Here is a 22,875-nt window from a genome sequence, read left to right on the forward strand (position 1 = left end):
TATAAAATTAATTAATAGTATAAAAATACATCTGTAGTACGTTATATGTATTAATACATCAAATACATAATATAGGGTTTGGGGGAGTTTTTCTCACGTTCTCAGCATTTGGACCCGAGATGTTATTCAGACATTTTTGTCCATGTAATTCTAGCATACTCCCTTCCACCTCTTCCATGTGCTGTTAGAGAAATTATAATGTGAGAGGCACTGGTTACCTATTAGAATCTTGATAATATAAATGATTGTTATGGACATCAAGTCTTGGAGAAAGTCTTGAACCAGAACATTTACTACCTGTCAGGAAAGAAGCAGCACTGAGCTGAAACTTTCCTTTGAAAGTGGTCAGACTGACTGAGTGAACAGAAAAGGAGCTTCTGACCAGGTGATGTAGCGTGTTGAAAAGCACTCTGAGGCCATCTGACCAGGTGATGTAGCGTGTTGAAAAGCACTCTGAGGCCACTTTAAACTACCAGTCACAGCCACTTTACATTGCACACTGCAGTTGGGGCCAACCTCGCCTGTGAGAGCCCCTCTCTGCTGCTCTTGTCAGATGCTTCAGAGACGTCCCATGACTTGAAAATTTTCCCTTTCCTGCACTACAGGTGCACCAAATTTTCTGCACAGGGAGCTGAGATCTTCACCCTGTGCATGATATACCCGGTGTCGTCATGGACCCACCATTGCAGAAATTCTGGCCAGGAGGCGGAGTGTCTCCATCTGTAGTGGATTCTTGTGATCTCCATTGAAGAGCAATGTGGGTCCATGGAGATTCCTGACTCTATTCTCGGGGTTGCGCCTTGCCTCTCTGTTTTCTCACCCTGTTCCTCAGTGGTGAGGGACGTGAAATTTTGTGTTAATCCACAGCACACATTTTTCTTCTGGTTGTCTCAGTTACTTATGCATTTTCATGCCAAAATGTCCTTAGACAACAATTGTTATAAAATATTAATGACATGTTTTCAGCACAACTGAATATTATCCATTTATTTCAGTACTCTAGGGCACTCACCAGTAAACGGAACTAAGGCAGGTATCCAATTTGAATGTCAACGAGTCTGGCGTTGCTGTAATTGGTCTAATTGCAGAGGAAAGGATATACTGTGTAGAAAATATATTCTTAGAAAGACCCAAAGGTTATTAACTCCACTCCCTGAATAATTAGTTATGGCTGAACCTTTACAACCTTAGCAAATGTAAGAAAGAAAAATGTCCTAATAAACAAGCGGTTTGCAAGTTATTTGGTGACATCTTAGGGACTGTTACCACTGTGCACCCCCCACTGGTTACAACCCTAAGAACATTTAACATGAGTTTGCTGTAAGCTCTAGACTGTTGTTCTGCAGGACAAGATGAATGTCAATCAACATGGGTGTCCTTTGCACGTTCCTGCATGTTTATAAATAGGCAGGGGAAGAGGACGGAATGGAAGCAGCTTCACAAGCTGGGCAAACTGTCACCAGACTGAGAGGAAAGGAAAGGAAACACGTCTTTAGAGCTGGAAGGGTCACCCTGTTATTCTGGTGTGGCCGTCATCAGTGCTTAAAACGCTGCTCATGGACACAGGCGAGAGACACAAGGACACGGTTTCCCGCCACGCAGAACCCAGGGAGACAACGCCCGCCCGCACCTGAGGGGCCGCTCTGGCTGCGCGCTCACCGTGGAAACCCCGGTAAGGCAGAAACGGTCTTCCTGAGGACTGGCGTGGTTCTGGGGCCTGTGTCTGATGACCTGGAGGCCGGGTAGGGTGTCCCTGCCCTCGTCCACGCCTGGCCGCGGCCTCTGCTCCCGACAGCTTGCAGAGGCTCCCCGGGCAGACGAGGCCAGTGCTCCCAGCCATGAGCCCCGCGACAACGATGCGCACGATGCGGCGGGCAACACCCGCGTGTTCAAACCACACTTGGCGTCACGGCAAAGCTGCCTCCCCATGGGCTTCCTGACGCTGAGGCCAACACCACGCCCAGGACCTCCGGGTGACACCGACGCTGCACCCGATGGCATCCGAGTGACACTGACGCCATGCCTGAGGGCGTCCGGGTGACACTGACTCCACACCAGAGAAGGCCTCCAGGTGACACCGACAGAGCCCCTGAGGGCCTCCGGGTGACATTGATGCCACACCCAAGGGTGTCTGGGTGACATTGACACCGTGCCCAAGGGCATCCAAGTGACACTGACACCGCGCCCGATGGCATCCGAGTGACACTGACGCCATGCCTGAGGGTGTCCAGGTGACACTGACTCCGCGCCAGAGAAGGCCTCCGGGTGATGCCAATGCTGTGCCTGAGAGCGAGAGGGCATCCAGGTGACACCGACAGAGCCCCTGAGGGCCTCCGGGTGACATTGATGCCACACCCAAGGGTGTCTGGGTGACACTGACACCGTGCCCAAGGGCATCCAAGTGACACTGACACCGCGCCCGATGGCATCCGAGTGACACTGACGCCATGCCTGAGGGCGTCTGGGTGACACTGACTCCATGCCAAGAAGGCCTCTGGGTGATGCCGTTGCCTTGCCTGAGAGCAAGAGGGCATCCAGGTGACACTGACACCTGCCCGAGGGCATCCGAGTGACAGCGACCGAGCCCCTGAGGGTGTCTGAGTGACACTGACGCTGCGCCCGATGGTGTCTGAGTGACACTGACTCTGCACAAGAGAAGGCCTCAACATGATGCTGATGCTGCCCCTGAGAGCGAGAGGGCATCCAGGTGACACCGACGGAGCCCCTGAAAGCCTCCAGGTGACACTGACACCACACCCGAGGGCATCCGAGTGACAGCGACCGAGCCCCTGAGGGAGTCCAAGTGACACTGACGCTGCGCCCGATGGTGTCCGAGTGACACTGACTCTGCACAAGAGAAGGCCTCAACATGATGCCGATGCTGCTCCTGAGAGCGAGAGGGCATCCAGGTGACACCGACGGAGCCCCTGAAAGCCTCCAGGTGACACTGACACCACACCCGAGGGCATCCGAGTGACAGCGACCGAGCCCCTGAGGGTGTCCAAGTGACACTGACGCTGTGCCCGATGGCGTCTGGGTGACACCGACCGAGCCCCTGGGGGGGTCCAGGTGACACGGACGCCGTGCGTGTCTGAGTTCTGTCAGGAAAAGTCCCCGTATCCGGAGGCGCCCTGCGGAACGTCCCAGCGCCGTGCGAAGGGTAGACATGACAGCCGAGACTGGTGTGACTTCGTAGAGAAAAAGAGCTCCAAGTCACGGCCACGCGTGGTCGCGGCTGTGCCTGCGCGAGGCCTGAGGCCTGCTCCTGAGGAAGTGTGGGCCGCACACGGGAAGCCGAGCCGTTCTCACTGGGACAGTTACCATTTCTCGTAAGATGTTCCTTATTTTAACCCATCGTGTTATCCTGTAATTCACGAATAAATATTCTGGAGGATCTCCAGTTGTAATTTCTAGAGCGGTTCAGGCCGTCGGACGTCAGTTGTGTGAGCGGGGGTGCTCTGGGCTGGCTTATCCCTTCGGAGGAGCGCATGTTCGGGAAGAGCTAACCCAGGCTGCGGCCTTGCGCGTTCACCCTCGTGTCGGCATCACGCGTCTCAGAAGGCAGCCTTGTATCTTGTGGGTTCCTTAGCTTGTCAAACATGAAACGAAAGATCGGGGCATATTTGAACGTGAACAGTCTATTTACAAACAAACATTGCAAGCAATTATTCTGTATTATTTGCTCATTAGTAGTATGTTAGTTTCTGTAAGGAAAAAACAAAACCCCAAATCCCAGTGTTTTGGTGGGAAAAAGATCAACGAGGAAAAGTTAAACATGGGAAATGACAAGTTCATGGAAAAGCTCTTATTGACAAAGCAATTTACACAAATCAAAGATAGGGATTTTTTGGTCATAAATAGCAAGATATGTCTTAATTTTTAATGCTGGTGTTCTGTGGTGGCAAGGATGTGGGGAACCACAGTGCTCTTACATTGAGACTGGTGGTTATCCAGATCCCTGCCTTTGCTGTCCGTGCCTGAAAACGATCCTACGTCAGTGATTCAACAAAGAGTATCCGTTGAAATACCTGTCAAGAAGGAGATGGAAAATGATCTAGTGTACAGTAATGGGATAATTATTGAATAAGTTGCAGCATATCAATGAGAAGGAATAAATAAAACCAATAAATTAGTTATGTCTGTATAGAAGCATATCAGACTATAAACAGAAGCTTAAAAATGACTAAGTAAAAATGAATGTCAGCATAGCCTGAATGCCAATAATGTTTAAAATAGATATTTTAAAGTGTAATTATAGAATTTTTCTTCTGCCTTAAAAATATTATGATTCTGGATTTAAATAGAATTAATGCATTTGGGACCAAGAAGTGAATACGGGTCACACAGAAGTTGAATGTCCTAGGGTTTTCATTCCTGTATCTTTTGTTTACTAAGATACAAAGAGCGTTTAAACTGTTTGTCACCACCGGATTCACCTGCTGAGTGTCTGCACAGCATGCTCTTCACCTGTGCTTTGACCTTTAGTCCAACAGGTTCCGACAATCACGAAACAGTCAGAAGTACAAGTTGCCTTTCCTTTTGACGAGTATTTCCAAATCGAATGTGAAGCTAAAGGGAATCCAAAACCAACGTGAGTGTCCCTGTGCCCCATGGGGTCCTTATTTGAGGCCTGTCCTTTATACCACATTTTACCCTGGCTTGCACATGCTTGGTGGATCATAAATCTTAATATGATGGAAGAAGAGGGTTTCCCAGTGAATGACAGTTTTGTTTATAAAACAAGGTTTGGTTATTCTACTGTGTTGTTTGTTGAATATATATATATATATATATATTCCATAATATATATATTACTATAAATATATATATATATTACCATAAAATAAGGTGTCTTATGTTAAATACTTAGAGTAGTCTTTGGGTCTGCAAAATAGTCAGCAATTCCTTATCCTATGTGTAAACAAGATAATGAAAAACAAGGAGAGTCTTCATTCTCCTTGGTAGTGGTAGCGTTTATTAAGTCAAATTTAATACATTTATAAATGATGTTTAATATAAATGATCTTATTGCTTGTCTTTTGATGCATATCTTATTCTGTGGATTAAAATATTTTTATTTATTTTCATTTTATTTGAAAGGCCGAGAGACATAGAGAGGTAGAATCAGAGAGAAAGAGATCACCTATCTACTTTTCATTTGACAAATGCCTACAATGGCTAGGGCTGGGCCACGCTGAGGCCAAGAGCCTGGAAAATTCAATGCAGATCTCCCACATGGGTGACAGAGGCCCAAGTACTTGAATTATCACCTGCTGCCTCCCAGGGTGTGCATTAGGAGGAAACTGAGACTTGAACCAGGACACTCTGATATGCAGGCATCCTAATTGGCATTTGAACAGTGCCAAACATCTGCCTCTCTATGGGTATTTTCAGTTCTCCTAGAAATGTTGTCATCTTGGATGACAGAAGGCTAGCTGCTGTTCTACTACTATGAAGTAATTGTATTATTAATTAGATAATTGTTACCCTAGATAATCATAATTACTGATGAGTTTTTCCCAAAGAACCTTCCATATTTTGGGAGAAAGGAGGACATGTGAGTATGTTAGGAGTAAGGGGGGAAATGATGTGTGATTGTATTGGGGTGAAGGGAGAAGCTGTAGGGAGAATTCCAGGTCTTAAAGCTACAGGGGGCTCTAAGTGGGATGCAAGTCTATTGGTCTGCTTGATTATTTTTTATTTGAAACTCAGAGTTACAGAGAGAAAGAGAGATCTTGCATGCACTGGTTCATTCCCCCAATGCCATAGTTGACCCAGGTGAAAACCAGGAGCCCCATCCAGGGGGCTAGCAAGGACCCAAACTCGTGCTATTTTCCTAGACACATTAGCAGGGAGCTGGATTGAAAGAAGAGCAGCTGGGGCATGAGCGGGAGCCCACATTGGATGTCACAGAGGGTGACCAGCCCTGATACATTCTCAATGAAAAAATTTACTTTTTCAATTGTCTTGTGAAAAACAATTGACATTGTTTTGGTGTGATCATTTGGTATGTTGAAAAATCATGATTAGTGATCCATTAAGATGTTAAATTAACATTTTTCTACATTTTACCAAATAGAATATATTCCATTAGTGTAAGTAAATATGGATAGAATTACAGTAGAATTAATAATTTATTCAATTAACTAACATCATGATAAATACATTAATACTAATATTAATTTATTGAATATGTCAAAAGATAATGCCAAACAATCACCTGTAGTTAAAATAGAAAAAAAAAAGAGAAAAACACAAAAAAGTTGGAGGTAAGAGGACAGACACTGTCCTGATGAGAATGTTTAGGTTTATGATGAATACATACAAACATACTGCATACACATATGAACCCATCACACACAGACACATTCTTGGTGACAACACATGTCCCATGAAGGTTTGTGACTAACACTCAAACATACTACACACATGTCCTAACACACCACACACACAGACAGGAAGTGTCTGTGAAGGCTTGTAATTCACATTAGAAGCACCATCAGATAGGTCAGGGTCCAGATATAATGTCCTGAAATGTGCCCAATTTTACATGGAGAATTCTTCCATAAAATACTGAATTAACTGTAATTGGGAAATCATTATTTGATAAAGATTTTTTAGAAAGGCTTTTTATATAATTGCCCATAGAACTGAGATACTCACCTACTAGGTTGGTAATTTAACTGTGTATATTTTTTTCTGGAGTACATTTCTGCAGCTTCTATCAAAATTCCTTAAATTATTTGGTATTATTGTCTGTTGATCTTGTTTTTAAGGAATTGGCTTAAGGAAATATTTAGACAAAAATATTAGTTAGGATTGTTGACTACACTTATTCATAACATGAAAAGTTTTGAAATGGTTAAGCAATTAAAATAGTGACCATGTGACAGCAGATGTTGTAGCCATAAAGCTGTCTTAATGCCATCATGGTAACTGAAAAACCCATTTGTCAAAATTGTGTGTTGAATGTGGTCTCAAATATGTAACATATAAGTCTGAAACTAGTGGCAGGAAATACGATCAATGGATATTGCTAGATGGTGTGTTTTTGTATTTTGAGTGAGAGCTTTACTTGTGTACACACACACACTAACATACATGTGTGCACAGACATGCACACAAACATACCACGTAATACCCACAAGCATCAATGTATTATACACATTCACAGAACATACTGCACACATGTACACATCACACAGAATTATGCATGCATGCACATACATACATCCACATATATTACATACTGCTACACAGATGCATATATATGCATGTATACACAAATGTATTACACACATCCTCATACACACATACATTACACATTTATAGTTACACAGTCTCCACTTGCCTAATTTGCTGACTTGCATATGTAATGTTGTAGGTTGTAAACTTATTTGTGTGTGTACCCTTACATATTTGGACTTGTTCCTCATGGAACAGGTACTATGCTGAACATTAACATCTGTTAACTCATTTTGTTCTAACAGCAACCTGGTGAGGTTGGTTCTGCTACTACCCCACCCATGAGAAGCTGATGCTTCAAAGGCTGAGACAGCTGGGGGCCTGGGGTTGGGCATGACCCTCAGGGCTTTCTGGCTATGGTGCCTCTTCTCCTAAAAACATGATGTACAGTTTACTTTTTAAAAATAAAAATGATGTTTAAGACTCTAGTAATAATCCTGCATTATATTTCTAGTTGGAAGAAAATTTAAGTAACTTCACTTTTGTTCTCTCAGTAGTCACATGTTTCTGTGGCTTAAAAAGTATCTCAGATTCCTTGGAGACCATGATTTATATTCTGCTAGGTATATTTTGTGCCAGAAAATGTCTTGGTTTTTTCATTTTTGCATTTGTTCATTAATATTTTTAAAAGCTAAGAAATGCATTGCAACTTTCAGGATTATCAAGGTTCTTTTTGTCTTGCAGATTTCGGTGGACTAAGGATGACAAACCCTTTAATCTCTCTGATCCTCGCATAATTGTATCCCATAACTCAGGGACATTCAGGATCCCCAACGAGGGCCCAGTGTCCTACTTCCAAGGGAAATACCGCTGCTTTGCTTCTAATGCGCTGGGAATTGCTATGTCGGAAGAAATAGAGTTCATAGTTCCAAGTAAGTGTCACGAGGAGATTTCACTTGTCAGCCATTTTAGTGAAGCATTAAGAAGGAGTCATGGTGGGCTGTAATGAAATAAAGCATTATTAATTTGAACAGCACATGTATAGATCTTATATTTTGTTTATAAAGGAAGTTCTGTTCCAGGTCTTGATCATTAAAATTGGATGACCTTAGAAAGCAATGCAGTATTGCTGTGTTTCAGTACCTTATACCCAGCACATGAAAAGGGATGACAGCTTTGCTGTGTCTGATGAGAATCAGGTTAAGGACATCCCCAGTTGGTGTGGCTAGAAGAACCCATAGCCATCCCAGAATCTGTGTCAGGACAATTAGCCCTGATAATGTGGTTTTCTGTGGGTCTGGCACCTGCTTGGTGGCTGAGCAGGTGGAGACGCTGTCCCTCTGGTTGTGTTACAGGAAACAGCCACCTTGGAGACAGTGTGCATACAGCCACTTCTCACTCCCAGTGAGCAGTGACCCCCTACTGCTGTTGTGGCAGACACAGCAAAGCAAGTTGCATGGCCCCTGTTGGTTTCCATAGCATTAGTTATATTTTTAATTAGAAGATGATTTGGACAATGTATTTGTGACCCCAAGGATCAAGGGTTTCTTATATAAGTCATATTGAAGCTACTAGATCAAAAAACTCAGGAACAAAGTAAAAAAATAAACACAAATTCAGAAAAAAAAAGTCACACTTAAGATTTAAAATGTCATGCATTCATGAATAGCTTTACAGAAATTCAGAAACAAGTGACAAAGTGGCAAAATATGTAAACTTGAATGTCAGCCTGGAATGGCTGATACAAATGTGAAAATGTAATGAGAAGGAGAATAATGGTGGCCCAACAGTAAAGGCAGTTGCTCTTGCATCATTGAGAAATATTACAAACTCTGGGTCTAAGAATTTCAGTGAAGTAGCAGTAGAGTGGGTCAAAGAGGTAGTATATTCACATTCGGAGTGGAGCGGATCATGGAGGTGTTATATTCACAGAGAAAATGCCACTGGGCTGTGAAGAGATCCTCAGCAGTATGTCAAGCAGGAAGGGAAATGGTAGAGAAATACATTAGTTCAAAATACATGAAAAGAAATAAAATATTGATTAAGGGCATTGTGATGTGGCACAGTTTTAAGGAGAAAACCAGGAAGTGATAAAAACAATATGCAAGGTTGACAATTGAAAGGCTGGGACTAGACCCTGACCAAGAAAACAAATGTTGATGCTCTTTTTATAAAACAACTGGGAGCAAAAGGGCTTTAGTTGGATTTCTTTATTTTTTGCATTGTTTATATTTATTTCATAGTCTTTTCATATAATCTAGATGAGTAATTCTGTAGCATAGTAGTTCCTCTGAAGTAGTCAAGGGCAGAGCCATGGTTCTGACTGAAGGAGGTCCCCACAAGGCTGTGGTGTATCCACAGTGAAGTAGTAGTGGACAGAGCTGTGATGTGAACACACAGCTCAGCTTCAGGCTTTGGGTTTGGGAGGTGTCCATGAGCTCTGGGTCAGGAAGGACTGCCACAGAAATTGTGGTTGAGACATGGAACTGTCTTGTGCGTATAGCTGGTCTCCATGTCCACAGATTCCAATCTGCAGGTACAAACAGCTATGGAGGGAAAATTTTCAGAGGAAACATCGTGTCTGTACTGAACATATACAGACTAATTTTCATGTCATTATTCTCTAAGCAGTACAAATAACTGTTTACATAGCATTTTCTTTCTGTTAGGTATTATAAGTAGCCTAGAGACATTTAAAATGCATTAGAGGGTGTGCTCAGGTTCCATGCAAACACTATACCAGTTTGTAAAAGGGACTTGAGCATCATGGATTATGGTATTCCATGGGGGCTGTGGAACCGATTCCCCTCAGGTATAGAGGAACAACTCTTGTTATGTGTGTCTATGTACAGTCAACTCAGTTAGTTAATACCAGAAATTTAAAATGAGATGGAGAGAGAGGGAGGCAGAGAGATTAAAAATCTGTGGTAGACAACAAAGCATCAGGGGATCCCTAACCTGAATTCTAATGGTTGCTATGGAGACGCAGAGGAAAAAGCAGCAACTAAACCTATTGCAGAAAAAGAAATGGCATAGTACAGTCTAAATTTCTGCAGTTGGAGGATTTCTTAAAATATTCTTGTTTGTTGTCTGAGCAGACCAAGTTAAGACATGAAGAAGTGATTTTGGCAGAGTGTGCTAGCCTGGTAGGGAAGGGAGGGGTGGGATCTGTGCTACGGAGTGCTGATTGCTCTGGTTGTCTGCCGCTGTAGGAAACGGCTCCATCTCCAGTCTCTCCTGAAATTACTTCAGCATCTGATGGTTTCCTGTGTTGAATAGGAGCCCTTCCTTTCCTTAAGAATTTATAAATCAGAGACCATTTAAAGCTTCCCACAAGCTTTGACAATTAATGCTTCAAAGTTGTGTGGAGTTTATTCTGTTCTACTTTTATGTTGATAGAAAATCGACCAAGCAATATGTACCATTTTCAAATATATGAAAAGCTACTTAACTACATGGGTTTTCCATGGCATGTCATGGGGAGTTAGTCCCTGAATTACTCAACAAGTCTTTATGAAGCTCCCCTCATGTGACAGCCTCTTTCTAGTAATTTGGGATCTAATCATGAACAACTCAAAACTGTCCTCAAGAAACAGACACCCTGTGGGTATGGGGGGTATGTCTGAGAGAATGGATCCTATCTTTCTGCCTTCGTTATCCAACTGTCAGTAGAGTTCAAATGATGATATAAGTGTTCTACCATGTTATTTAACAATACCCACCCACAGGGAACAGACCAGCTTTTTCCACTGAGCATTCTTCGTCCTTCACAAACTGTGCTGATTGTTTCCTTCTCTGATCCTAAAAAATAATTTTACTTATACTTTTTATTTATTAGATGGGGAGAGAGACCAAGATACATAGATCTCCCATCTACTAGTTCACTCCTCAAATGACTGCCATAGCTGAGACTGGGTCAGGAATGAAGCCAGGAACTGGAAACTCATTCCAGGTCTCCCAGATGGGTGGCAGGGCCGAATTACTTGAGTTGCCACTAGTGCCTCCCAGAGTCTACAGTAGCAGGGAGCTGGAACTGTGAAAGGAACTGAGACTCGAACCCAGGCACTCCAATGTGGGATGCAGGCATCTTAGCTTATGGCTTGATTGCTTGGCCAAATTCTCATTCCTTCTTTCTAATTTTAAAAATAAAAATGTGTCTGAGGTATCATTAAAGTATGGTGAAATTTCCTACTTTAAATGTATAATCAGCATTTTTTGGTAGTTTTGGGTGCTATATCACCATAATTTGACATTAGGACTTTCCATTACCCCCAAGATTCTCTGTGCCATTTGCAGTTCACACTCGTCCCACTCTGTCTCGCTGGGCAATGGCAGATCCACATTCTGCCTCTGATTTTGCTTTTGTAGAAAATGCCTATAAAACGGTTCATGTAGACATTCATCCTGACACTGAATGAACGTAGTTCATGTAATAATTCCTTTTCTCATGGCTTTGTCACTTGCATGTTTATGAGGTTAATGTCTGATCTAGCATCCATCAGCAGTTTGTCTTTATAATGCAGAGTATATTCCATTGGTGTGGATAAGTGATATTCTATCTGTCCATTTATCACTTCATGGGCATTTGTATTACCTTTACTTTCTGGCCATTATAAATAGTACTGCCCTTAATTCTCTGGAATTGGAAGTATTGGCTTGTGTACTGTTTGGGAATCTAGTGATTGCCAAGTGTTCCTGCCCTCCTCTGCCTCACCCAGCAGATGCTGCAAGACAGTGTTGCTGGTTGGCAGTGAGGACACGAGAGTCCACATGCTGTTCAAATAATTGGCCGAGTGGCAGGTGTAGGGGTTGATGCCCCTGATGTTTTAGTGTAAACAGTTTCTTGTATTTTCCTCAGAGTTCCTGAGACAAGCCCTGGTTTTCTACCATCTGACTTGGTAGATACGAAAACAAAACAAAACAAAAATACCTGGTTTGGCAAGCATGTGCTGAGTTCTACTAATGTGTGTAAACCAACCAAATAAGATTAACTGAATTTTAAAGGTTTAATCGAGGTAGAGGATTGGCACTTGTTCATCAGAGCATGTGGATGCCTGGAATAAAATGGGCAGAGCTGAGTGTTCGTCCTCAGTGTGAGTTCATTACAAACTCCTGGACTGAAAGGCAATGTTAGTTCTTGGTAGTCCTAAGTGGATTGATGGGATGCTCTACAGGAAATGGGAACCAATTCAATTTCTTTACAGACGGAAACTGTTGTGAGGGACAGTGGACATTCATGGTCGTGGGACAGACTCTGAACAGTTTGCCAAGCACATTCGAGTGAAATGCAGCACACTCAGAAGCTCAACATGCCAGGCCAGTGGTCACAGTGAGAGTCCACGTGCAGAAGTTTCCTTGGCATAGGAAGATTGGCCCCAAGATGGGATGGAGGAAATAATTCAGTGAGGAGGTCACAGGTTCCACATGAAGCATGTCTTCTCATCTGCCTTCCCCACCTCCTTGGTAAAACTTAATTCAAATATTTAGATAAAATTACCAAAGTGCTAGGATGTAGGCTACGAAAGAGTTAACAGGAGCAGCGGCAGAAGCAGCAGCAACAGAGAGTTCTTTGTTGCCCTCCCCACTTTGTGTCTCACCTATAGTTGGGTGTAAGTCAGAGTCGAACTTTGGAATAGCAGCCAGCGTAAACTGAGAGCTTCTTTAGTGCTGGGTACTGTTTTAATAAGTTCACATGAAATCCTATATTTAAACTTTGACATGAGCAAATGAGTTAGATGTCCTTAGGTTTTCATCTTATGAGCAAGGAAACCACAGCTTGTTAAGTAGGAAGGTCACATTGAAGGAAACTTATGGACAAGAAATTAGAATCTTGTTAAGAAGCTCCTTAAGTAGCAGGGTCACATTGTAAGAAACTGAGCCTGGACCCTGTGACAAGCAGCACAATCTAGAGTGTGCTGTCTTGAGCTTGCATATCTAACTCTCTGCTGCACAGGTTGTCTATCCACGGGTCACCCGGGTGACACTTTCTATAGGTGAGCTCAAAGGCATTGTGCTTCTTGTTGGAAACATCTTGGTACAGTGGCAAATGGGAATCACAGAGGTGGGAGAGACGGGGAAACCCCTGAAGCTGTTCCCCCAGTGCTGGGGAGACAACAGCGCCATGTGCCTTGGTAGTTCGTAGGTGCCAGTGCCGTTCTCATCCAAGTGGTTACTGAGCGTGAGTTGTGTTGGTTTAAATCGCCCTAATGCATTTTGTTGATGCTTTTACTACGTAAGCATTGTGGGATCATATAGCTTAAGTTTTGTAATATGCCTGGTGTTAAGAGCCTCTTTCCTCGGGAGGCTGATGAGGATCCCGGAGAGATGCAGTGAGCAGATGCTCGCATGTAGAGAAATGTGGGTGGGCTCAGGAAGGACAGGAGCCCTTCAGAAGCTGCACAAGGGTACCGGGAATGCTGGGACTGGAACCCCAGGATCCCACAGGGTGTCCTTTAGATACAGAATCTTTTTCTTGAAATCTCTACTTCAGGTATGAATATGCTTTCTCTGTGTCTTAGGTTGAAAGAATCGAGGTGGGTTTTCAGAACTGACAGCCTCTGAGCTGTGGGGCTCCTGCCAGTCTCTCATTTTGCAGGTTTGCTTTGTCTGAGCAGCTCTGCTAACAAGGTCTATCTGCAGCTAAAGTGTCGCTAGGAAAGATTTTTCCATGCTGAACTCTTAGCTGGGACTTTTTTAAGAATCCAACATGTGGTTACTAGAAATTTGTCTCCTCTACTGAATGGTGAACGTGAGATGCTGTTGGATAACAGTAGTGAGGGAAGTCGTGAGGTCTTGATTAGCCGATGCGGGTAGACTGACGGTCACTTTATAGATAAAGGAAGTGAATCTCTTTTCGGTTTCGTTACGATGGCAATTCCTAACATTCTTAAAGTTCTGCCTAGGCAGATGATGATCCTTTGCCAAGGATCACTCAGGGTTGATCCCCATCTGCTGAATCACAGCTAAATGACTTTTTTTCTGGTGTTGATGGAGTTCCCACTTTTAAATATGCTGGCAAGTGGTTGTCTCTCTCTCTCTGTCATACACACACACACACACACACACATTGATTGTTTACAATTCACTTTTACAAGTAGTGTGTCTGTTCAAGCTAAACCATGGTAAAGTTTATCATAAAGGAAACATTATTAGCAAAAGTCACTGGTTGCAAATACTTTTATTTTTATCCTTATATATGTTTAAAATAATTTCATTTACTAATTTGAGAGGAAGATGGACAGAAAGATCCACTGGTTCACTCTCCAGTTGTCCATAATGGCTGGGGGTGGAGCCAGAAGCTGGGGATTCAACCCAGGTCTCCCACCTGGACGGCAGAAACCCATCACTGCTGCTTCCCAAGGTCTGCTTCATCAGGAAGCTGGAGTTGGGATCTGAAGCCAGGAATCAAACGTAGGCACTCCGACGTAAAACACAGGTGTCCTAACTGGTGTCTTAACTGCCAGGCCAAAAACTGGAGTTTTGAAATGGAATAATTTCTTTATTTGAATTGAAGTAGACTTCAGGTTTACTATTGCATTACAATAATTAAATTTCACATCTATCCAATAATGTTAAAGTATTTACTTTCTAATATGGGCATTAGATTCATAAAATAATTTTACAGTCAAAGAACAAAACCTTGAGAAGCTTAACAATTAATTTCCTTTACAATAGCTCATCCGAGAACGTAAGTTACATTCCAGTTTTAGTATGTGTGCTGCCAAAGCAAGTACGAGAACCTAAGTTAATAAATACATGAAAATTTCCTGTTTCCCAATATTCATTTAATCTTTAATTCAAACCTGTTCTAAAGATTCATGGCATGTTAGGCCGGCGCCACGGCTCACTAGGCTAATCCTCCGCCTTGCGGCGCCGGCACACCGGGTTCTAGTCCCGGTCAGGGCACCGATCCTGTCCCGGTTGCCCCTCTTCCAGGCCAGCTCTCTGCTGTGGCCAGGGAGTGCAGTGGAGGATGGCCCAAGTGTTTGGGCTCTGCACCCCATGGGAGATCAGGATAAGCACCTGGCTCCTGCCATCGGAACAGCGCGGTGTGCCGGCTGCAGTGCGCCTACCGCGGCGGCCATTGGAGGGTGAACCAACGGCAAAAGGAAGACCTTTCTCTCTGTCTCTCTTTCTCTCACTGTCCACTCTGCCTGTCAAAAAAAAAAAAAAAAGATTCATGGCATGTGATAAAGGTTTGGTAGGCTTATAAATATTATTTTATTTTGTTGATGTCCAGGAAGCCAGTTGAATTACATGTTTGTACATTCAGCATTAGAACTTTATATAACCTAGATCTGATGAATGAAGGGACAGCAGCGATTCACTGGAAGTTCTGTCTGTTTTAACTATCAAGTTTTCTAAAGTGCCTGGGGGAGAGCTCTCCAGTCGGGATCTATACATCTTATTGAATGTCTGCTTTCTGTAGACAACGAGCAGTGCACCTGGCATTCTCATCAGGAGTTGTGGAGTCCACTTGCTGTGAAAAGGGTCACACATTCCTTCCATTTTCTTGTTCATTCCCTTCTGCCGCCCCTCGGATCTGAGCATGAGATTCAGCAGTACCCAACACACTCCTGATTTCTTTGGTGCAGTTAGAGCAGCAAGCGCCAGACAAATGATTTGAGTCTGGAGCTTTAAGTGCACTGTTTCTGGAAGTCACTTTACCTTATTGGAAAAGATGGACGAGACGTCTGCGAAATGACTTGCATCAGATTTGCCCTTTGTCAAAGCCAAGCCTTCACCAGACGTGGGTGTGATGTTTCATCCACAGGATCTTTCTTTATGCTGTGAAGGTGACAGACATTTCCTGTCTTTGGGGTGGGAATTTCATGCTACCTGTAACTGAAAGCTGACTGTTATTCCAAATGTTCCGAGTTTGCAGGAGAACTCTGGTAGGACCGTGGGCCAGGAGGGCCAGAACCATGATGTGGCAGGTGAACAAGGAGAAGGGAGCTGGCCCTGGGAGCTGGGAAGGCCCTGTGCAACCACACTGCCTCTGCAGGGCCACGCCTCGAGTTTAGACAAAAATCAATGCATGGTAACCAGCCGGTGCATGGATATGACAAATACCAGCAACTTCCCTCAATGGCTGAGACTTGGGGTTAGGGGTTGAAGGCCATAGGACAAAAGCAGGAAGCACACAAAAAACTTCTCAAAGAGAAATTTCCCAGTAAATGAATACGTGTTTAGGCTCCATAGAGTAACAGTGATCCGCTGGGCATTGCAGCTTAGAAGTGGAGCACCTCCAAGTAATTCCTTCCGGTCAGGCCAGTCAGAAGTGCCCTCTCACGGGCTCTCCTCTGTTAGAGTCTGTGGAACCCCTCAGACAAACCCCCCAACAAAGCTGAAAGTCACCAGTTCAGGCAAAGTATATTTTGAGTATTATTGGAAATAGAGATACTTTTATAAAAATTCTGTGTTCTCACTTAGAGCCCCATGGTGACTCATTGCTCTTTAGGAAATGGACTGTGGGATGGGGCGGAAGCAGCGGACTGAATATTGGAGTCTCGTTTCCTGCATCAATTCCACTCCATCCAGAGTTTCATTTCCTGGGAGCGATTCCAATTTGGATGGCTCGGCTTGCATTTAAAGTGGGCGTATTTGGCTTTTCATTGTGTTCTGCCGCTTTTCCCCTGTAGGCTTTGAATTTTTTATTTAGTGTAGATAATGCTCTGAATGAAATATTTGCCAGCCATGTGCGAGGCCTTCACAGTAAAGCAGGAAATAGAGAGTGCTTAACTGCCTAAAAAGAGATCCCCGTGTTTGGAGAAAAGATTTCTCATCAAAGCTGAAACGAGTGAGTCTTGTGACTCAGGGTTTACAACACTCAGAGAAGGAGGTACTAGTATATTGTTGTCACGAAGGGAAAATATTTCTGGTCTAGGAGTTCAAAATGTATTTTTTAAGTTGTGGAAAGATACACAGATCTTTAACAGTTTCTCTCTCTAGGCAGATGTGAGAAGTAGGATTTGTGTGGTTGAATTTATTTAAACTGTTCAGTTTTAAGATGAAGAGTGTTTTCAGATGTGACTTGTGACATTAAAGGTTAATTTTAATGGCTTTTTATGCCAGGTGTTCCCAAATTCCCAAAAGAAAAGATTGAGCCCCTGGAAGTGGAGGAGGGAGACCCTATTGTCCTGCCGTGCAACCCTCCCAAAGGCCTCCCACCCTTGCACATTTACTGGATGAATATCGGTGAGTGACGCTCCGTCTGTCATTGGGAGAGCACCTTGATTTCATGCACCTTGTAAGTAATGTGATGAAGCCAGAGATAAGCTATTAATGTAGTTGCTCCTCAGTATCCATGGGGGGCCTGACAGCCCCTCTCCCAGGAAAGCAAATCCACAGATGCTCAAGTGCCTTGTATTAAGTGACAGAGCATTTGCATGTGACTCCGGTATCTTTTGGTACCTGGAATCATCACCACCTCACTCATAACACCTAACAAAATGCAAATGCTACGTGAGTGGTTGTTGCAGAGCACTGTCTCGTCTGCACCACTCAGTGCAGATACAGAGCTTTGCTTGTTTGAGTCTTGTTTACTCCAGCTGGTTGACTCTGCAAGTGCAGGACCTGTGGGGGCAGAGAGGCATCAGGTTGCCAGTGTGGAATCAAACAGCATTAAAGACTCGATCCGTGGAGAGCCTCTCACTAGTCCTAGGTACACATACTCACATGTGCATGTGATGTCACCTGGGAACCAGTGAAAATGCTGCTTATTTGTCCCTGGACTGACAATGAAATGCAGTCATCTGTGAAGCAGTTCTGCATCTCACACAACCTCCTTGCCTTTGGGATGCAGCCTGCCTGTGTTTGTGTTGCCAACTTAATACTTCCATTGTAGTAAAGTTCTTCTTACCCAGCACAGGGACCACAAAACGCAGAATTAACTTTGATCTTAATTTTCTGAAAAGCTTTGCTGACATTGGGCCTGAAATTCCAGCTTTGTGTGAAGTCCACTTCTAGCATAAGCCTTGGCCGTGCTCCCTGAATGTTCCCTCACCGTGGCCCACAAAGAAAAATGGGACTCCTGTAGCTCACAGAAGAATGCCAGCAAGGCTGCTGTCTGTGTTCACCAAAGTTCCTGATTCCACACAGCCTAGAATCTGCCAGCCTTCATCCCGGACAGAGGGACAGATACCACAGACACAACTTTTAGGGACCTCTGTAGAGGTACAGTTTGGAGACAGTAAAATGATAGCTGGGTTTTACCTGAGCCACCCTCTTTTCAGTTAAGCCCATGCAGCCCTGTGAGCCGAGCAGGAGACTGATGGTGAGGGGAGGGCACAGGCTGCCTCTCCCTACAGGTGGTTTCTGTGTGCTCCCAGGGGTCTTGTTGCTGTTCACATGTGTGTGACTTTTTGCTCACATATTCTTCTTGTAGGAAGTCCAGACCTGAGAGGAACAGGATGGACACAGAGAAAAGTAAAATGAAATAATATAAAAAAGAGCAGAAAGAAAGGGGCAGATTAGGCACAGTCATGGAGACAGGCCCTTTCAATGATAAGATCCTTGTTTCAGAACTGGAACACATTGAACAGGACGAGAGGGTGTACATGAGCCAGAAGGGAGACCTGTACTTTGCCAACGTGGAAGAGAAGGACAGCCGGAATGACTACTGCTGCTTTGCTGCCTTTCCCAGGCTGAGGACCATCGTGCAGAAAATGCCAATGAAACTGACAGTCAGCAGCTGTAAGTGCACACACACACACACACCCCCACTCCATGAGTGCCGCGTGCAGACGTGTCTGCCGTTTCACGCTGGCTGCAGCCCTGTGAAGCTGGGTGGGTAGTTGCTGTGTTGTGCAGGGTGACATCACACAGATGACAGGGCATCTGCGGTGCAGCGCCACGGAGGCCCTGCCTCTCACAGCTGGAAGTCAGTTTCAGTTCACCGTGCGAGTGGTTCCATCATGTCTGCAGGATCTAGTATTCTCAGTATACACAGTGCAATTCCAGGGCTCTCTGCCAAGTCTTGGCCATTAAATCACTGGATTGATCTTGGGAAAACCAGTAGGTTTTCCCAAACTGGCAAAGATTCCAGGGATGCCGGTGAGAAAGTCACTGGTAGGAGGAAGAACCATTGGGCTCACAGGGAGGAGAGAGACCTGGCCTTGGTGGCTGGGTGGTGGTGCTGGTGCCCTGTGTAGTTGGGAGTTGGTGTCACCATTTCACTCTGATGGAGCATGGTCCACCTAGTACACTTGGTGCCAGGGCTTCACTGGAGTACCCTGTATGTCTGAGGCAATGTACTAGCGAAACATGGTTCTGCTTCATTTTGTAGTTGTTCTAAGAGACAAGTATAACTTTTCATTCATTATTGATATCAGCATCTACCATCATGTTTGTGGTTTTTTCTTCCATTTTTTTTATTTCAGTAAAGCATGCTAATGACTCAAGTTTATCCACAGAAATTGGCTCCAAGGGTAAGTTGGGGGTGTGTGGAGTGTGAGTGTTTATTTTCACCCTATGTAGCTCACTGTCATCTCAGAATGTGACGTTTTTCTTTAATAACTTTGAAAGTTCACTCAAACACTAATATTCCTGTTAGGGAAAACCCCTTAGCATAGAGAGTTCTGCTGCTTTCCTTTCCTCTTGGTTGTATACAAAGGGAGTGGTCTTTATAAATGCATAACTAATCATATATAATGATATATGTGATACATTTAACATACATTTAGAAGCAGAGGTAGACAAAGGTGTGGGAGTGGATGTAGATGGGGAGGGGAGTGGCTGCAGCTGTAGCTGTAGATACAGGTGTAGATATTGTTGTAAATGTAAGTAGAGATGCAGATGTAGGAGTAGATGATGTACATATAGGAGTAGAAGTAGGTGTTTAATGGAGTCTTCGCTTTGGTTCTTTCAGGGTGTCTCATGGGATATAAGGTTGAGAGCTTTATATGTAGAAAGGGAAAATGAAATGGTTAAGCGTCAAGAGGAACAGGTGGGGCAAAGAAAGTTAAATGAGTATTTTTCTTGTAAGACTTCTTAGAGTACTTAATATGTGGCTATGAACTGTTACTCTGAGAATGCATATGCTTTACAGCAGTTCTCAAACTCGATGACTGTGGAGCATTTTAATTTTTTTCCACGTAGGATCAGAACTTGTGTTCTGTGAAAGGGGCCCGGGTAAACCTGAAGTACACAGTAAGCTAGTTTTTGACGAGCAGGATCACTTACCTGAGTGCAGCAAATGTTATTCCCACAATGGGGACCAGCAGCTCCAGCAGGGTGTCTCATACCCTGGTGACATCGGCAGGGTGACAGAGTGGGGCTCCATGTGCAGTGCCTTCACTTGTGAGGTGGACTCATTCATTCATCGCTAACATCATTCTTTCTTGAGATCTGTGACTCAGACATGTATACTACTGTGTCTTCATAGTGCTCAGTAAGAATCACTGCACACAGTTCAGTAATTCTTTTTAATTTTTTAAAAGAATTTATGTATTTATTTGAGAAGTAGAATTACAGGCAGAGAGGGAGAGACACAGAGAAAGGTCTTCCATCTGTTGGTTCATTCCCCAAATCACCGGAACGGCTAGAACTGGGCTGACCCGAAGCCAGGAGGCAGGAGCTTCTTCCAGGTCTCGCACGTGGATGCAGGGGCTCAAGCACTTGGGCCATAGCAGAGAGCTGGATTGGAAGAGGAGCAGCCAGGACAGGAACTGGTGCCCATATGGCACAAGCAGAGGCTTAGCCTACTGTGCCACAGCATGGGCCCCCAGTAATTATTTTTCAGTAAAGACTCACATGTAAGGAAGTTCATAGCAAGGAGAGCATCCCTGTCTTCTGATGGCAGAGTGTGAGCTGCTCGTTCCCTTTCCATACCTTGTCATTCACATTGGCATTGGATGGGAAAAGCTCTTTATATTAATGTTTAGAAATAAAGTAAACATTTTCAGTGAGTTTGCCATGGTATTTGAAGAGTATTCTTAAGAAAATAAGGGACGGGAAGCATCAGTCTGCAGGCAGTGAGGATGGCTGCTTTGCCAGAGGAGTGTTTCTCCTCCCTGTGGCTGTGAATGGTGTTGCCTGGAGAGCCTGACAGGTTGCACCTGCACCAAGTGACCACCTAGAGTCCACCACAGTCATCCTCAGTCAGGTTTTCTGTGAGCAGGGCTTAGAAAGCTGGGATTTCAACAGGAAGCTCATCAAAATGTGTAGGTTCATTACACTGAAGAGAAAAAGCCATCAGACAAGGGATGGTGTAGAATGTAAAATTGCAGCCTATCAGTAGCAAGTCTGTCTCGAATGCTGTTTGAAGTCCTGAATTAGAAGAGGGGTGTAAATCACAGCTGTTGTGAACTGCGGTGCTACCCGTAGCTGATGCACTTGAGGACAGCCCATGCTTCCCAGCCAGAGGGGGGAGTCTCTCTAGAAACACGTTGAAATCTGCATGTATTCATCTGTGTGTATCCACACACACAGATGCACACGTTTCAGGGGGTATGTAAGGTTCCAGAATTTTAACTATCATGGTTTGCAAACATCTGAATTTTCTATTTTGTAGCAAACTCAATCAAGCAAAGAAAGCCCAGGTTGCTGCTGCCCCCTGCGGAAGAGGGCGCTGAGTCTGCCATCATTGTGCTCAAAGGGGACACCCTGCTGCTCGAGTGTTTCGCGGAAGGCCTGTGAGTAGCCTGATGTCTGTGCACACTTGTCCACACAGTGCTTCGCACAGTAAGATGTCCACTAAGAGTGCACTTGCGTATACATTCTTAGCTTCTTGTTTCATATAAGCGGTGTTACTGTATTCCTGGAGGAAGTAGTCTGTCTGTCTTCCACTCTACCGACTTCAGCCTGTGAGTGAGAGTCACCAGCACTTAGGTCTGTCGATTTATAGTCTTGCAAGTGGCAGGCACAAGGGCAGCATGGTGCTCAGTGAAGGCAGAGGTCCAGCTGATGTGATGCAAGCAGCGCAAGGGGTCAGCAGCCTGGGCCGGGTCTTCTCTCTGCTCCATGGCCCTGCCCCACTCCTGCTTGTTGTATGCTGCCTCTGCTCCCTTTTCAGGTTCCAAGGAGCCCTGTTTGTCAATATTTTCCATGCTGTCCTTTGCACACAAGAAAGGACAAACCATGGAGTTTCATGTAAACATCTCATTAACTGAACTTCCAACATACTTTCCCAAAGCTTCCCCAAATGCCCTAAGGCCCGCACTTTGTACCTTTCCCCACGGTCACTTCTGCTGAGTGACTGATGGGAGCCCATATGAGCAGGGACTGGCCCAGGAGAGCACCTGCTCTCAGCTCTGACCTCCTGGAGCCTGGTCCTGCCCTGCTATTGGGAAGGGCATAGCACATTGCAATCTGTCTTCCCGTACCTGGTGTGCTCATTTGAACCACAGCTTTTGTGCAAGCTGAGGACCTTGGGGAGTCTGTTTAATACACTAGGATTCGAAATTTTAACAGTCATATTTATTCATAATTTGCTGTGTATTGTGAAGACTGGTTTAAGTCGGAGTATGAAGAGAAGGAGCTGATTTGAATGGTTTTGCAGTCCTACCCTTTGTCAGTTCCTCTCCAGCGTCAGTGTCGAGGCTTCTCATCTACATGAAATCACCAGCATGTTTTGATGTCAGTTGGTTCGATGTTCTGTGACATGGCCTCAGGTCAGGAGGCTTGGTCTCTGTATCATTTCAGATCAACATCTGACCAGTCAGTATGCATCATGACAGTAACAACCTGCCC

At 44.3% G+C, this 22,875-nt stretch overlaps 1 protein-coding gene across 10 annotated transcripts in view; it reads left to right on the forward strand.

Moving 5' to 3' along the window:
- Positions 1–22,875, forward strand: part of CHL1 (cell adhesion molecule L1 like) — a 168,366-nt gene that overhangs the window by 98,996 nt on the left and 46,495 nt on the right. For all 10 annotated transcript variants that reach the window (XM_062200056.1, XM_062200057.1, XM_062200055.1 and 7 more), the window contains 6 exons: positions 4,486–4,591; positions 7,930–8,117; positions 17,260–17,382; positions 18,709–18,879; positions 19,566–19,613; positions 21,698–21,818. In XM_062200056.1, coding sequence (XP_062056040.1) covers positions 4,486–4,591; positions 7,930–8,117; positions 17,260–17,382; positions 18,709–18,879; positions 19,566–19,613; positions 21,698–21,818 — 757 coding nt within the window. The remainder of the gene's footprint in view (positions 1–4,485; positions 4,592–7,929; positions 8,118–17,259; positions 17,383–18,708; positions 18,880–19,565; positions 19,614–21,697; positions 21,819–22,875) is intronic.

The sequence above is a fragment of the Lepus europaeus genome, chromosome 9, assembly GCF_033115175.1.
Source record: "Lepus europaeus isolate LE1 chromosome 9, mLepTim1.pri, whole genome shotgun sequence".
Classification (NCBI taxonomy): domain Eukaryota; kingdom Metazoa; phylum Chordata; class Mammalia; order Lagomorpha; family Leporidae; genus Lepus; species Lepus europaeus.